The sequence below is a fragment of the Electrophorus electricus genome, chromosome 7, assembly GCF_013358815.1.
Source record: "Electrophorus electricus isolate fEleEle1 chromosome 7, fEleEle1.pri, whole genome shotgun sequence".
In the NCBI taxonomy this organism is placed as follows: domain Eukaryota; kingdom Metazoa; phylum Chordata; class Actinopteri; order Gymnotiformes; family Gymnotidae; genus Electrophorus; species Electrophorus electricus.
In genome coordinates, this window is record NC_049541.1 from 19715075 (window position 1) to 19729764 (window position 14690).

General features: G+C 44.5%; 1 protein-coding gene across 10 annotated transcripts in view; it reads left to right on the top strand.

The window, feature by feature from the left end:
• erc1b (ELKS/RAB6-interacting/CAST family member 1b) overlaps positions 1-14690 on the top strand; it is a 170281-nt gene that overhangs the window by 24262 nt on the left and 131329 nt on the right. For 5 of the 10 annotated variants that reach the window (XM_027020550.2, XM_035527781.1, XM_035527782.1 and 2 more), the window contains exons 3-7: positions 7641-8057; positions 10813-10887; positions 11012-11167; positions 11601-11684; positions 14258-14425. In XM_027020550.2, the coding sequence (XP_026876351.2) occupies positions 7641-8057; positions 10813-10887; positions 11012-11167; positions 11601-11684; positions 14258-14425 (900 nt within the window). The remainder of the gene's footprint in view (positions 1-7640; positions 8058-10812; positions 10888-11011; positions 11168-11600; positions 11685-14257; positions 14426-14690) is intronic. The other 5 variants (XM_035527785.1, XM_035527786.1, XM_035527787.1 and 2 more) reach the window with 1 other exon arrangement.

Below are 14690 nucleotides of genomic sequence, written 5' to 3' on the forward strand. Positions count from 1 at the left end.
GTTAAAAAGGGCCCTATTTTGTGGTGAAACACTAAATACCCATATTTCGTGTAATAATACAGGACTCCAAATGTTACGAGTATATTATCGACCACAGTGGCCTCTGTACGGATATATGCAGAACCTGTTGCATTATATTTGCTCTGCTGCTGTTTGCCTTTCAAAATATTTACCCAGCTGCTCACACACAGGGACCAAAAATCAATAAATTAATGCTTTTTTAATTTATTAAATCTGCTGATCCATTTTGTAGAATGGATTCTCCAAGGCAGGAAATGTTTGCTGGAGCTTGTGGAGGTGAGTCTGTGGTTAGGCAGATTTGAAACAATGCAAAATACCACACAGCCAAAAATGTATTGTCTTTGGATGGGCTTGTTAGAGTGACTGGTATATAGAGAAAATATAAATCCTAACTTTGGCTTCATCAGTACTTAATATGGTATGTTCTGATAAGCAAGAAGACCAGCTAGGCCAGTTTCCCCAGTGTAATCCAGTAAGACTGTGTGGATGATCTTCTTTTTTGTTTTAAAGCAGGCACTGCTGAGTCTGTGGTGCGAGGACATGGTCTTCGTTGGATTACCTAAATGCTACACCATAAAGATTAGCAATACGTCAAACGCAGAGCTGACATTTCAAGTGTTCTTACACCTGTTTGAGGTGCACTTAAAAAGTAATTAAAAAGAAAACATCTTTGCAAAGCTACTTTAGTTTATGCACAGTAAACAAAACCCCAAAACAACAAACAACCAATCCTGACTGTGACTAGATTGGTTGACGCTCCTATTGGAGTTGGGATGGAAATTTCCAGTGAATGTGTGTTCTCCTTTGCAGCCTGTGGTTCGACAAGTTTTAAATATGTTTCATGTATGGGAGCTGGTCAGGACGAATATTATTCACCCACAGAAAAAAGAGACATGAAGTGAGAGTAAGGACCGGGAAAAGGGGAGGGAGGGTGAGAAGGCAGAGTGGAAACCGAAATACCGAGTGAGCGCACGGCAGCTGATGCTCATACCACGACTAACATAATTTAAGTGTTCGTTGAGGGCAGGTGGGCCTGTATGCATAAGATGTTCCTTTTTTGTGCCAGATTACCTTAAGTTCTCCTCCATGTAGCCAGCACGTCTTGTCTCAGGACTAAACGCACAACCCACTGACTCTCAACTCCCTGCATACACACATTCTGAGACCTTCTACCAGGGAATGGGCTCGTGATGCTGATTAGTTAGTGTAGCTGTCCTCTAACAGAGGAAGTGTTGGGGGGGGGGGGGGGGGGGTGCATGCTTACATCAGCTGGTAGAAGGTCACGAGGACACAGAGGAAGCCAAAACTTTAGGGTGGTTTAGGCGATTTGGGTTGTTTAAATCCTTTTTCAGCTGTGCTAAATGTGGTCATTGGTGTTCGTATTTCATATACATTTCAAACAAAAGCCTGATTATCTTTATCCATATATGAGGTCACAGCATCACTGAGCAGTAATGAGGGAGAATCAGACTCTGTGTGAGAAGGGCATGAGAGAGGGAGAGGGAGAGGGGGAGTGTGTGTGTGTGTGTGTGTGTGTGTGTGTGTGTGCGCGTATATATGTGTGTATGTATGTATATATATATATATAAAAAATAATTAAGAGCTAGATGCCCAGGAGTGAGAGAGAAGAGCGTTGGCATGGCACAGGAAATGGAGTAGACCTTGAGAAGAGAGAGTGTTGTACTGTGCAAGACCACACTTGCACACAGCAGTGTGTTTTTTGTTTTTGGTCGATGTCACTCCGAGGAAGACAAAGAATGAAAGAGAGGATGAGACGAGAGAGACAGCGGAACAACACATCAGGTGGTTCTTGTGCACCTTTTGTAAGCTGCTGCTGACCTTCCCCACACTTGAGCTGAGGTCTTGGCACGGTGTGTATGCCCCGTGCTCAGGGAGATTCAAGCTCGCTTCGAGTGGCTAGAAAAGAAAGGTGCGTTCTCGCATGCTGGCCTCTCCGTTTTCCCACCTCTGCACCACGTTTGCTTCCTTGGCCCCATCATAACAGAGGTGCCAGACACTGCCCGCCTGTGTTCCATAGTATGCAGGTACTCCAGGTAGACAGTACAGCTGTGAGCCGTGCGACCCTGTGAGCTCACCCGTTCACTCGCAGGACACTTGAGGCCTTCCAGGATGAGCTGCGAATAGGCCACGTGTGGGAAGAGAAACTCAGAGCTAGTTCTTCCTTTCATTTATCATCTTTCTAATTCAATTTCTTTGCCATTTCACGTGCTGGCTCCCTCTCCCTCCCATGGCTGTTGCTTGTCTCAAACTTGTCATCTTTCCTTTGGTTCTTGTTTCCACAGTGCGCTACCATGTTTCTTTGGGTTGTCTGGGGGACGTCACTGCTAGTCTCTAGACGCTCTGTGATTACACACTGCTCTATTGTATTGTATTCGCAGAAGCCAAATAGACACAATAAGTGGGTTTCATGATGATAACATCTGTTTTTCTTTTTTCTCATTTGCATTGTTCTGGCATCTTTCTGATTTTATCCTCACCTTTTCACATGTTGGACACCTGATTTAAAGTCCTGAGAGATCCATAAGACACATTTTTTTCCCCTAATACATTTGTACAAGAAAGAGCCCTGTTCAGTTACTTCTCATCTCACCCAAATGTTCTGCAGCACTGCGCAATGTTCTCTGACCACAGAAATTAAAAGATGAATTTTCTAGGAAATTTCCACAGCGTTGTATTTGGAGACACTGCAGGAAAAAGGCTGCATACCACCAAATATTAAAACCTTATAACAGCTGTGTAGCATCCCATTCTAATGATGTTTAAGCATATTTTTCCATAAATTTTAATGTATCATTTTACATGAATTAAAATTTTTGGATGAAGAACAATAGTGCCAAGTTCCTCATCACTCCTTTGCAGTTATCAAGGAGGTAACCCTACTTTCTTAGTGCTTTTCTAAGGTTTACATTTTCCATCAGTGCCCTTTACTGTTTAAACCAGTGTTTCTCTGATAAAAATGTCCAGTTCCATTAGTGATGCATTTGGTGAAAATCACAGAATACTAGACATGTTGGAAAATTGGGTCAGACTGTCGTGATCTGTCCTTAAATGGTTTGCGTCGTATTTAAACGGCCAAAGTTACTTTGTCAGGATCGGCATTTATGATTATGATGGGATGGCTGCAACGTGTGGCGTCCCACAGGGATCAGGTCTTGGTCCACTTTTTCAAACCCTGTATGCTTCCATTAGGCCAAATTCTACAAGACTGCAGCATTTCTCATCACAGTTATGCAGATAATAGACATATATACTTGGTTCTCTCACCTGATTACAGCGAAGTAGACGCAGTGTATGTTGAGTGCATAAATGACGGAAATTCGGTCTCATTCAATCAGTTAAGATAGGACAGTGTGGGTTATGACATCTTGAATCTTGAGCTCTAAAACCTAAAGACCAGAAGTCAGAAATCTTGGCTTTCTGATGGACTCAGATTTCACCAAAACAGCCTTCTGCCGTCTTAAAGATATAGCTGAACTCATAGCTTAATGTCCCGACAAGACGCAGAAAAACTCGTGCATGCTTTTATTTCCAGCAGTGTTCACTACCGTAGTGCTCTTGTTACCGGACTTCCCTAGCTCACCATTCGACCATTTCAAATTATTCCGAATGTTTCTGCAAGACGTACAACCAGGACAAAGAGAATGGGATACATACAGTCCTGAAGTCTCTCCAATTACAGAATAACTTTTAAAGCAGTACAAGTCTATAAATCACTGAATGGAAAAGGACCATAGGTCTCTCCTGATTCATGGATACAGGTCAGCTGGCAGAGCCCAGAATTCAAACTAAATATGGTAGAACAGCATTGAGCCTTTATGCTGCACAGAAATGGAACCAACTTCTAGAAGAACTTTGTGCCCAAAATGTAGCTATATTTAAATCCAGGTTAAAAATATGTATTCTCTTGTGCAGACTAGTTCTGCAGCACTATCTTACTTTAGCATTGGACTTTTATTTTATATTTTAGTCAACTTCTTTTATTCCATTTTACCTTTTTTAATGCATTTCAGTATTTTATTTTATTTTAAACCTTTTAAATTGTCACTTTTCACATTTCTTTTTATTTGTAAAGCAGCTTGAAATGCCTTGTGAATGAAAAGTGTGATATTAGTCAGCTTGCCTTGCATTTTCAACCCAGACCTTGGGACCCACTGCACAGTCTACTTTTTTGCTCAGCTGTCAGTACATCGAAACAAAGACCCTGTGTGTTAATTATTTGGCTTACATGTGATGGGAACTGGGTAAGTGCAAATATGTGGACTGTCTTGAGTCCTGAGGACTGGGTTGAGGAACAGTCATTTAAATTCATTTGTTCATAGAGAGATGGCACTGTAAAAGCAATGTTTGTTACATAATGTTTTTGTTACTGTTACATAATATTGTTTTTGTTTATTTATCTTTATTATTTAAATGATTACATTGTACAGTGATCACACTGTAAGAATATCAAATATGTGCTACACTCCATAAGGTCATGTCTGACCAATTATCAAGGAAGCACTGGCACGGTACAGTGAAATACTGAAGAAATGTAAAGGATCGTTCATTGTCATTAACTGGACTTTAAATCTGCGCACCCGTGTTCACACACAGTCACATCCCAGCTCTTGCTTATCTACAGTGGTGTGGATGTGTGTGTTATAATATGATGTAATTAATGTATCGCTCTGTGCATGCGGCTGATCTGGACTTTAGGGTTTTCAGTTCGAGCGTGTTTAGCTTCTCCACTCACAGCATGTTTGGTAACCCACATGTGAGCTCACCTCATCTCTCAGCCTCCCTGCTCTGCTCAGCTGCAGTGGAGCTCAGAGAACACACACATTTTACACGTGTCTCTGACAGAACTGACAGACACACACCTGTTGCTATCCCAGGGACAAGACCAGACACAAACTATATTTATTTATTTAGATATTGAGGAAGTGCTGCTGGCGCCTGCCCATGCAGAAGTCCTGGAAAAATATAGGCTCCACAGAGAGGAATAATGCGGAAGCGTTTAATGCTCTGTGTTGCGCTGTTCTCACTTTGCTCACGCTCTGTTGCACGCATGCATGCAATTTCAGAGTAGAAGGACAAGATGCATGAATAATGCAGGGTTCTGTCTCCATGGTGCCGTTTAAAGAACCCCAGAGAGCAGGGCTCATTATTAATAGTGGTAATATGTGCATCTTTTTCCTCCCTCGTGACTACACACGTTTGTATCTCCCTGTGTACTTTTTACAGCATTGCATTTGATTACTCAAACGCAATGTCATAAAACGGTGTTCTGGGGCCGTGTGTTTTTCTGCATGTGTTATACATACGGCTTCTCCTCGTCTGGCCTGCAGTAACCGTCATAGAGAGAGAGAGAGAGCATATATGCATGAGCCTGAGACCCCACGTCTCTGCGTCAGTGAACCTCAAACGTCCTGCGACACGCTGTCTCCTGCACCGGTTCGTCTCAATCTGTTCATCTTTCCTGTTACACAAAATGACAGCATGTCTTCTGTTTCCTCAAAGTCTGGTCAGTGGTCCCCTTGGGGCTGACAGCTATGAATCATGCTGTTAGAAAGCTTTTATTTCATTTTGCTTTGTTTTGCTTATTGGTTCTGTTGTCTTTATTTTTTCCTTGTTTCTTGCGCCATATTTCCACAATACTTCTTCTTTTTTTTTTTTTTTTCTTTCTTCGTTATGCTTTGTCAGCTATCTTTAAGCTGACATGTTTCTGAGTAAGGCGGCCTTTTCGGGGTGAGAAGAGCGGGCTAAAAGGGTCTGAGATGTGTGTTTGGGGGGGCGGGGTTTAATGCCGTAATTGAACAGAAGTGCATGATGACCGGAGGGCCGAATAGAGCTTATCACCTGTTTGGAATCCATTATAAGCGATGCAGACCCGGTGTCACCATGGTGATGCCAGCTGGTGCATTAGTGTGTGTCACTCTCGGTTCCTGTACATCTGCAGGTCTGTGCGGTCAAAGATTACAAGCCGGCATGAATTGCTGTTTCACTGTGTACCTTTGAGGGGATGAGAAAGTGAAATGGTCCCGCCCTATAGGTTGTAGGAGATGAGACTAACCTGGGCTCACGGGTCCTTTATTCTCTAGAGACTTTTATTCTATATGGAGGGAATAGATGTTCCTTTCCTTTAGAGAGCAAAGGCATGGGGTGTGCTGCAGGATCCTTAGAGGGCATGTAAAACACTACACAAATACTTCAGACCCTTTGTAGTGTCCACTGTCACAGCAGAGAAAGGGAAGGAAAAAACAATCAATATCTCTCTCTCTCTCTCTCTCTCTCTCTCTGTGTGTGTGTGTGTGTGTGTGTGTGTGTGTGTGTGTGTGTGTGTGTGTGTGTGTGTGTGTGTGTGTGTGTGTGTGTGTGTGTGTGTGTGTGTGTGTGTGTGTGTGTAAAATAGCATTTTTCAAGGACTCAAAGATTCTTACAAATGTCTGCATAACAGACATTTAGACATAAGACAATAGATCCAGTTAAGCATTTACAAATGGCATTTACAACACTTACAAAGGCTGATTTTCATGTTCAGGATCTATGGAAAATTGAATATTTTGCCATGTACTAAAGTGTCTGTGTTAAATGCTTTAATACCTCAGTGCATAAAAGATTCAATAGGTTCTAACTAGGAACTATGTCATTAGGGAATATTATTTTTTAATGTATTTCCTTCTTTGTGATGAAAAACACCAACTTTCATTGCTGTCTTGAAAATACATAAAATCATTTATAATAACATATTAAACAGCCATTATAGTGGTTTTAAAAAGGCTGATGTTAAAATTTACTTTTTGCAGTTTACAGTTCTTGGGTTTTTCGTCTTTCATCGGTTGTTTCTGCAGAATACTGTTTTATGAGAATATTATCTGAAGACGTTTACATTAGAGCATGTGTTGATATCACTGCTTTGTATCGCTGAACTTGTGTCTGTCGGACGGGGATAGATGGGAGAGTTATCCTGTACAGTCTGTGCATGCGAGAGCTCTCCTGGCATACTGACGTTGCCTAGCAATGCTATTCCAGCCTGTGTCGTGGAGAAGCCTGTTTGAGTCACAGGGCTCGAGGCCATTTTCATGGTCCCCCCCCCCCCCCCCTTCAGCCCTGACAGCTTGGTCATTAGTTGTATTATGCACAATATTGTGAATGCAGAAGTTGGTGAGAGTAAAGTTGTGTTTTTAACCTTGCTAATAAGCTATATTTGGCTTGAGTTCAGCCTCAGTTGTGTACTTAAGTGGAAATGCACTGTCAGGGGACTGGGCTAAGCATCACAGGCACATGGAGGTAGGTGTGTGTGTGTGTGTGTGTGTGAGAGAGAGAGATTGCAAGGTGCTCTGCAGGACAGTAATCTCAGAATGTCCAACCTGGTCAGCACACTGAGTCAGATGGCTATGGCTCTGTGTATTTTAAATGACCAATATTCAGTTTGAGGTGAACTTTCACAGACATTACTTTGAAGATGTAACTATAATAGAGTTTTAAAAAACAAATATTTAATTGAGGTGTTAAAACGATTGTAAGTGTTTTTGAAGTTGGAACTGTTCTGATTACTTGATAAGTCGCCTGGGTGTGGGTGTGGGTGTGTGTGTGTGTGGGTGTGTGTGGACGAGCAGCACCTCCAGATGACCATCCAGGCCCTTCAGGACGAGCTGCGCATCCAGCGTGACCTGAACCAGCTGTTCCAGCAGGACAGCGGCGTGCAGGCAGGCGAGGCGCTCTCCACCGAGCTCACCGAGGAGAACTTCCAGAGGCTGCACGCCGACCACGAAAGGCAGGCCAAGGAGCTCTTCCTCCTGAGGAAAACCCTGGAGGAGATGGAGCTACGCATTGAAACCCAAAAGCAGACGCTTGGCGCTCGGGACGAGTCCATCAAGAAACTCCTGGAGATGCTGCAGAGTAAAGGTCTGTCGGCCAAAGCCAGCGAGGAAGACCACGAACGCACGCGCCGCCTAGCCGAGGCGGAGATGCACATCCATCACCTGGAGAGTCTTCTGGATCAGAGGGACAAGGAGACCACCGGACTCAGAGAGGTAAGACCACCACTGTGCTGTTGCCGCCGCCCTGCACACAAATCATTTTTAAAAGGACACAGAATCTCTGTACGTTATTAATATGTCTAATTCAATGTTTAAACCTCTTTCCTGTCAACACTCTTTTTATTACCTCGGTGCCATCGTTAACCAGCTCGTCTAACCATTAAAGGAATACTCGTGTTTGTCCCTTCAGAAATGTATTTTGTTCTGCATTTAGAGTAGTTTAAAATAGACAAATACCTAACTTTAGAGTTACAGATGATGCAGAAATACAAAGTTGTGTCCTGAGGAAGTGTAAAGGAGGTAATATTTTGGTCCCAAGTGTAACTGTTAGCATCTGACATCCTAAACTCACCTTAGATTACTCTTAATGCTGAATGCAGTAGGTGTGCATGAGCTTTAACACTTGAATGTTGATTTAAACAGCTAAAGCAGAAACCCAGTTGCTCTTACTGTAGCGTTTGTGCCATCCTTCTTTCATTAATTAGTCCTCATTCCTTAACTCTCTTAAGAAAACTGTCAGTAAATCTTTGTGCACTCAGTTTTCTTGGCTAAAAGAACTTGGCCTCCACTACTATTTTTATGTCGGCGTTTGAACGATAAGTTGGCCATTCTGCTGGGGACGGGGAGAAATCTAAGGTCCCAAATCCTTAAAAGGAAACCAGTCAGAGTTGGAAACATCAACAGACACAGATTGAAGGCATTGAAAGGCATAGTTGCTATAGAAACAGGAGATGGAACAGGACAGAAATGAAAAGAGGCGGACGTTGCCGAGTGCAAAAATTGCTAATTCGGTTGAAGATATGTTTGTCACGCATATTATTGCAAATTCCTACCAAGTTCAGAAGCGTCCAGGTGGAGTGTTTTGCAGTTAAAATTCTGCGCCGTGTTGTCTTGTGACACTGGTCTCTTTGGCCTGTGGAAGTAGGAGTGGCTGAAGGAAAGCGTTTAAAACCCGTCCAGCTCGGAGTCGCAAACGTCTTGGGCAGATTCGGGGGAGTGCGCTGCTCTTCGGAGGTTTGTTGAGCAGATGCTGATCCAGCTGGAGCAGCGCTTCCGCTCTGAAGCCTTCCCCTCCGGCCGGAGCCTGTGTTGCGCTCACCTGTCTGGCCTGCTCCCCGCGGCTGCTCCGCTCTCTACTGCTCTCGGTAGCCTTCTCTCGCTCTCTTCAGTTACTCTCAGCCACCACTCAACTTTCCAGTGACCACCTTTCACCATTGCAGCTCTTTGAGAACACTGACTCCCCGTGCTCAATCACGGTACTGCACCAATTTGTTTTAGGTGAATGACGTTTTCTCATTTCTTGTAGTGTTGCGTGTCACGTCCTTTAATGATTAGCCTCATACTGGTCTCTATGATCCTAAAAAGCAGATAAACTGAGAGAACAGGAAGACATGAAGGTTCTCCGTGACAGATCTGCTTGAAGCACGTTAATGTGCTGTCTCAGGCAGAAACGCCTCTGAATCATTGTGTCTTTGACAGGAAAGATGGAAAAGAGAGTTTTTAGTTTATTTGCGCTTCCTGTTGCGCAAGAAGTCTTCCTGTGCTTGCATTAAATCGGCTGTTGGGCTACATTTTTATTGTTTTTATTTTTTGTTCTGTTTTTTGGTTCTGCTTGCACAGTCTGGTGTTTATACTGGTCTGTTGCTCGTAAGGTTCTTTTGCTCAGATCTACTTATCGAGTTGTAAAATGTTAGAATACAGTTTCTTAATACTGTGCTTTTCTGATGCACCAAAAAGACTTGGTGACGTCCTTCTAAATGTGTCCATTCCCAGTTAGAGTCCGTGTCCTTGATGGATCGGATACCTTCCATGTTTCCCGTTTCTGAAGCGCAGCAGAAACATTGTTGCACGTCTCTCTCAAACGTATATGCAATATTTGTGCTTTTGTGAAATGACACAGATTTTATTAAGACAGTTAAGCTTTCTCATTTTACACCATTAAATGTTTGATTCATCTACTTTGAAGCCACTCGTATGTGAAATGTCTGTGATTGTTAAGGGCGATTTCCACATTTGAAGTGTAATTCTATGATCTATCTGGTTACAGGCCCATCAGTAACCAAACCTGTTCCACCAAAGCTCATTACTCTGGATCTCCTAATTATCTCATTTCAACATAACAAATAGTTGAAGAGAGATTTCGTTACAAACTCCACAAGTGCTCAGACAAAACGGGGCACGATGAGAATGTATACTGAAGTGTTTGCCCACGGGAGCTGTTGGTGGACCTTTCCCAGAGTCTTTCCCCCACTGCACTCAGTCTCATGTGCAGAAGCAGCATGTTAGTTGGCAAGTAACTGTATATGAGTGCATGCAACTGCAACACCATGTCCTCCACCATGTGGCGTTTGTATGTGCGCTGCAGTCACATGCGCGTTCTTTAAGGCAGTGTGCCACGCTCTCTTTCTGTTTGGAGGGAGCTGCGTCGGCTCTCTCTGTGAGATGCCCGGGTGCGTGTGTTCTCATCATAAGAGGCTCAGTGAAGCGCAGACGCTCGTCGTTAAAGGAGAAGCGTGAGCGAATCTCTGTTCAGACTCTGTTCCTGGCGGCTCCACGTCATCGGGCCGTTTTAAAAGCCGAGGGGCAAAGAGGGGGCTGATCAGAAGCTCGGTGTCATGTGGCGATGGGGGAAGGTGACGTGGACCTGCGACTGCTGGAGGCGTCTGCTGGAGTGAGGCGTCAGGTTGCCATGGTTGCCATGGTTGCCAGTAAAGGTCCTCATGGGTGTCGTCTGCTGCTTCCTCCTCAGGAGCTCCATCGACGCTATGAGGGGGCGCCGGAGTCTGCCAAAACCAAAGCCCTGCAGACAGTCATTGAGATGAAGGCAAGTGTGTGTGTGTGTGTGTGTGTGTGTGTGTGTGTGTGTGTTTGAGGAGTTCTTCACATAGGTGGGGAAGCCTGGAAACTTTTGCCATACCGTGATGATTACTCCCTCCCCTCCTGTGCAGGACTTTAAGATCAGCTCTCTAGAACGCAGCTTAAGGGATCTGGAGGAGGAGGTTCAGATGCTGAAGTCAAACGGAGCTCTGAGCACAGAAGAGAGGGAGGAGGAGATGAAGCAGATGGAGGTCTACCGCAGCCACTCCAAGTTCATGAAGAATAAGGTAAACACACGCTGACACCTAAAGGGTTACAGGCACAGCACTGCCTGCTGCAGTACGTGGTAACTTACGGAGGATTCTACACTCTGTTCTGGGTTTTTTTTTTTCGTTTCACTGCTAACAGTGTGCCCTAACCTGCATTTTCTTATTCTCATGCGATATGGCTCTGACTCATTTTTGTATGATGTAACAGTTTGCTTTTTTTCTTCTTTTATTCCTGTGCGACGTTAAATGAGATTTTTAACAAGCACCTTTTTTTTTTTAACTGAAGAGTAGAAGACGTGAACGATGACCTCTTTCCTGCATGGCGAATGCTGATCGATCTGAATATGCTGGTCTCGTTAAGACTTGACCATGTGACCGGTGACCAGTGACTGGCTGCAAGCGTCAGGATTCTGTCTGTGGTTGTTGCTGTAACGGCGCCCTCTCCTGGCAGGTAGAGCATCTGAAGGAGGACCTGTCTCACAGTGAGGCCCAGGGCGCGGAGCTGAAAAAGAGGGCGGCCGAGTTGCAGCGGGAGGTCTGTGCAGCAAGACACCCAGAGAGCCGGGCTTAAACACAAGTCTCTTCTTTCCTCACCAGAGAGAGAACATGCAGAGTGACGCGCTATTAGTCCAGGAAACCCAGTAAACCCGTCAGGAACAGGGCCCATCAGGGCATCTGTACGTTCTCTTATTATACACACAGCAAGCGTCTAACTGCGTCCGTGTACTTCCAAACTGAATCATAGGGTCTTATTCCTAAACCGACAGTTGGTGTGAAGGCCAAGATCTTAGTACTTAAAGCATGATGATTCATCACCAGAGTGTTTGTTTCCGAAGCCAGATCAGCCTGATTTGTTAAGGCCTCTTTGACCCTGTAGAGACGAACAAAGTCTCCCTCTCTAATGAAGTCGTGGGAGGAGTAGAGGAGGACATAGGAACCCAGTATCAGCAGAGACGTGTGTGATCACAGGGCTCAGTGGGCGAAGGTGAGGCGTGGCAGGAAAGAGATTAGACATGGAGGAACGGAGCCGATTGAAAAATTCCACCTATGAGTCCCAGTGTCTTATCAGCACCTACCTTTGGCCGCAATAACAGGATCTGGCCGAGTGAAGTCAGCGGAACACTCTCCTCCTCCCTCTGATCAGGAAAGCAGGGTTGTCCGCTGCTGTGCAAAGACGTCGGGACACCACGCTTAGAATTCCCCAGCACTTGTTTGTTTTTAAAAGCTTTTTTTCCCCGTCTCTGCGTTGCCCTCTGTCATAACCCTTTTCTCAGCTTTCTTGTTCTGTAGTGCTGAATGTAGTAGACGTCAGAGAACTAATATTGCTCCAGACCTCAATAGCTTTCCTCTCTCCCCCTCCCTCCTGCTTCCACTTTGTGATAATCTAGTGCACTTTTCCTCCCCAGGATGACACTACAGGTAGAAGCATAGCTAGAGCCTCTGCTAACTTGCTGCTCTCCGCCATACATGTTGGTGTGATTCTGCTGTGTGTGTGTGTGTGTGTGTGTGTGTGTGTGTGTGTGTGAGAAACACTCGTCTTACATGTATTTCTTTCCTCCGTCAGCAGTTGATATGGAGTTGTTTGTGGGTCTGAGCAATGATGCATCCATTGGTGTTGGTCAGATGGGTGCTTTAGTGTGTTTTATTAGTGCAGTGCTTCGACACACATCAAGACAGTGGGTGCATGCTCTTGCCCACAGCTAGGCTTTTAGAACATCTCCTCAGCGTATGTGATGCGCTTCACTTGTGCTGGGTGTTTTGTTCTTCTGTTGGTAAGATTTACAAAGATTTCCTGCACATGGTGATGGTATGTCAGCCTGAACAGAGCTGATGAGAGATCTTTCAGGTTTCAACTGCTGAGTGACATGTCCAAGTATCTGATACAAGGCTAGGAAGCGTTTGAGGCAGATCAGAATGGACATTTAGCAGGTTTCAGGAAATTGAGTCACACTGCTTGTTGGGTATCTCAAAAGTTGGAAGTCGATTTATTGGAAGTGCAACAGTTATGTGTTTTATAGCGCAGTCTGTAAGTTACTGGACAGGCGCTATTGCTTTGCCTTTCCCTGTACTCCTGCATGTTGGTTTTCAGTAAGAAACGGGCATCTTGACGTTCAGGGGCGGCTCATCTAAAAGAACATGCACATCCAAACATCTCGAAGCATGTAAGAGATTGCAGCTTTTTTTCCTAATATGTAGTGCTTTTTTTGGGAAACTAATTTGATCATTTTCTTGATTCACTTTGTACAACTTCTTTTGTTGTTTGTAGTTTGGACATTGTATTTAGTGCCCAAGAGTGTTAACAGAAGGTTTGGAGTTGAATCTGGGTGTGGCTTCTGTATCTAGGCTCTGTGTGTATCTCGGCATGAGGACCAGGGTTGCGTCTGTGGCACTAAACTGAGCCGTCGTGAGGGTGAGAAAAATCGGAATAAATCAACCAGAGGTGTCGTTACAGGATGCGTGAAAATCCACGTTTAGCACCATTTATGAAGATGCAAGAATGACTTTAGCAAAAGAAGCATCAGAGCATGCAATATTGTGGTAGCGTACAACTGAAGAATACTTTTAGTCATGAGGGAAAACTGTTGAAGAACTCAGAAGGTTCAGGATACAGCCACAGGTGTGCCTAAAACACCCACAGAACAGATGAGGAAGACACAGGTGTGTCTATAGCACCTGTTGAGAACCAATAATATCTTGACTGAGTGCCCTGTGACCTGAACCACACTCAGCATTGCAGTGATTGAAGTCAAATCTGGATGCAAGAATCAGCAGCTGAAAGCAAGACCCAGAGCATCTCCAGGGCAGTTAGACCGCGTGTGGTGATGTGGGAGCAGGCTTCAGTACTTCAGTGAATGCAGCGCATTTGCAACCACTTATATGAACATGACACTTTTTCAGTGGAGCCAGACCAACAAGATTTGTTTACTGTCCATCTGAATTAAAAGGCTGCTCTGTTTGTGCATGTGTTTGTGCAATATAGAGTGAGAGACACCAGATTACATTTTAAATGTACTTTGTTTATTTGGAGGCAGAGAGAGAGGATCAGCTTTCTGCTGTTCTAGAACGTTCCTCACATGGCATGTCCTCACTCACTGTCGGTGTTCCCAGATTGACCAGGTGAAGCAGGACCTGTCCAGGAAGGACTCGGAGCTCCTGGGCTTGCAGACCAAACTTGAAACCCTCACCAATCAGTTCTCAGACAGCAAGCAGCACGTCGAGGTCCTCAAAGAGTCCTTGACTGCCAAAGAGCAACGGGCAGCCATCCTGCAGACAGAGGTACTGTCCCACCAGCACAGACAACACCCCAACACAGCACTGAACCCATTTACTGCAATGGTTATAAAACAACTGAAAGCTAGTCTCTTGATTTACTCATGAGGCATCTCTAAAGCCTTGTGATGTGATGAAGAAACCTCAGAATGCACATTTGTTGCGCATATGTTTGTGGCCTACATGAAGCCGTTGGCAGTGGTACAGCCAGGTGTTATTTGTTGAGCCACAAGGAGGCGCTGTTGCATTGAGCAATAATCTGATGCCCAAC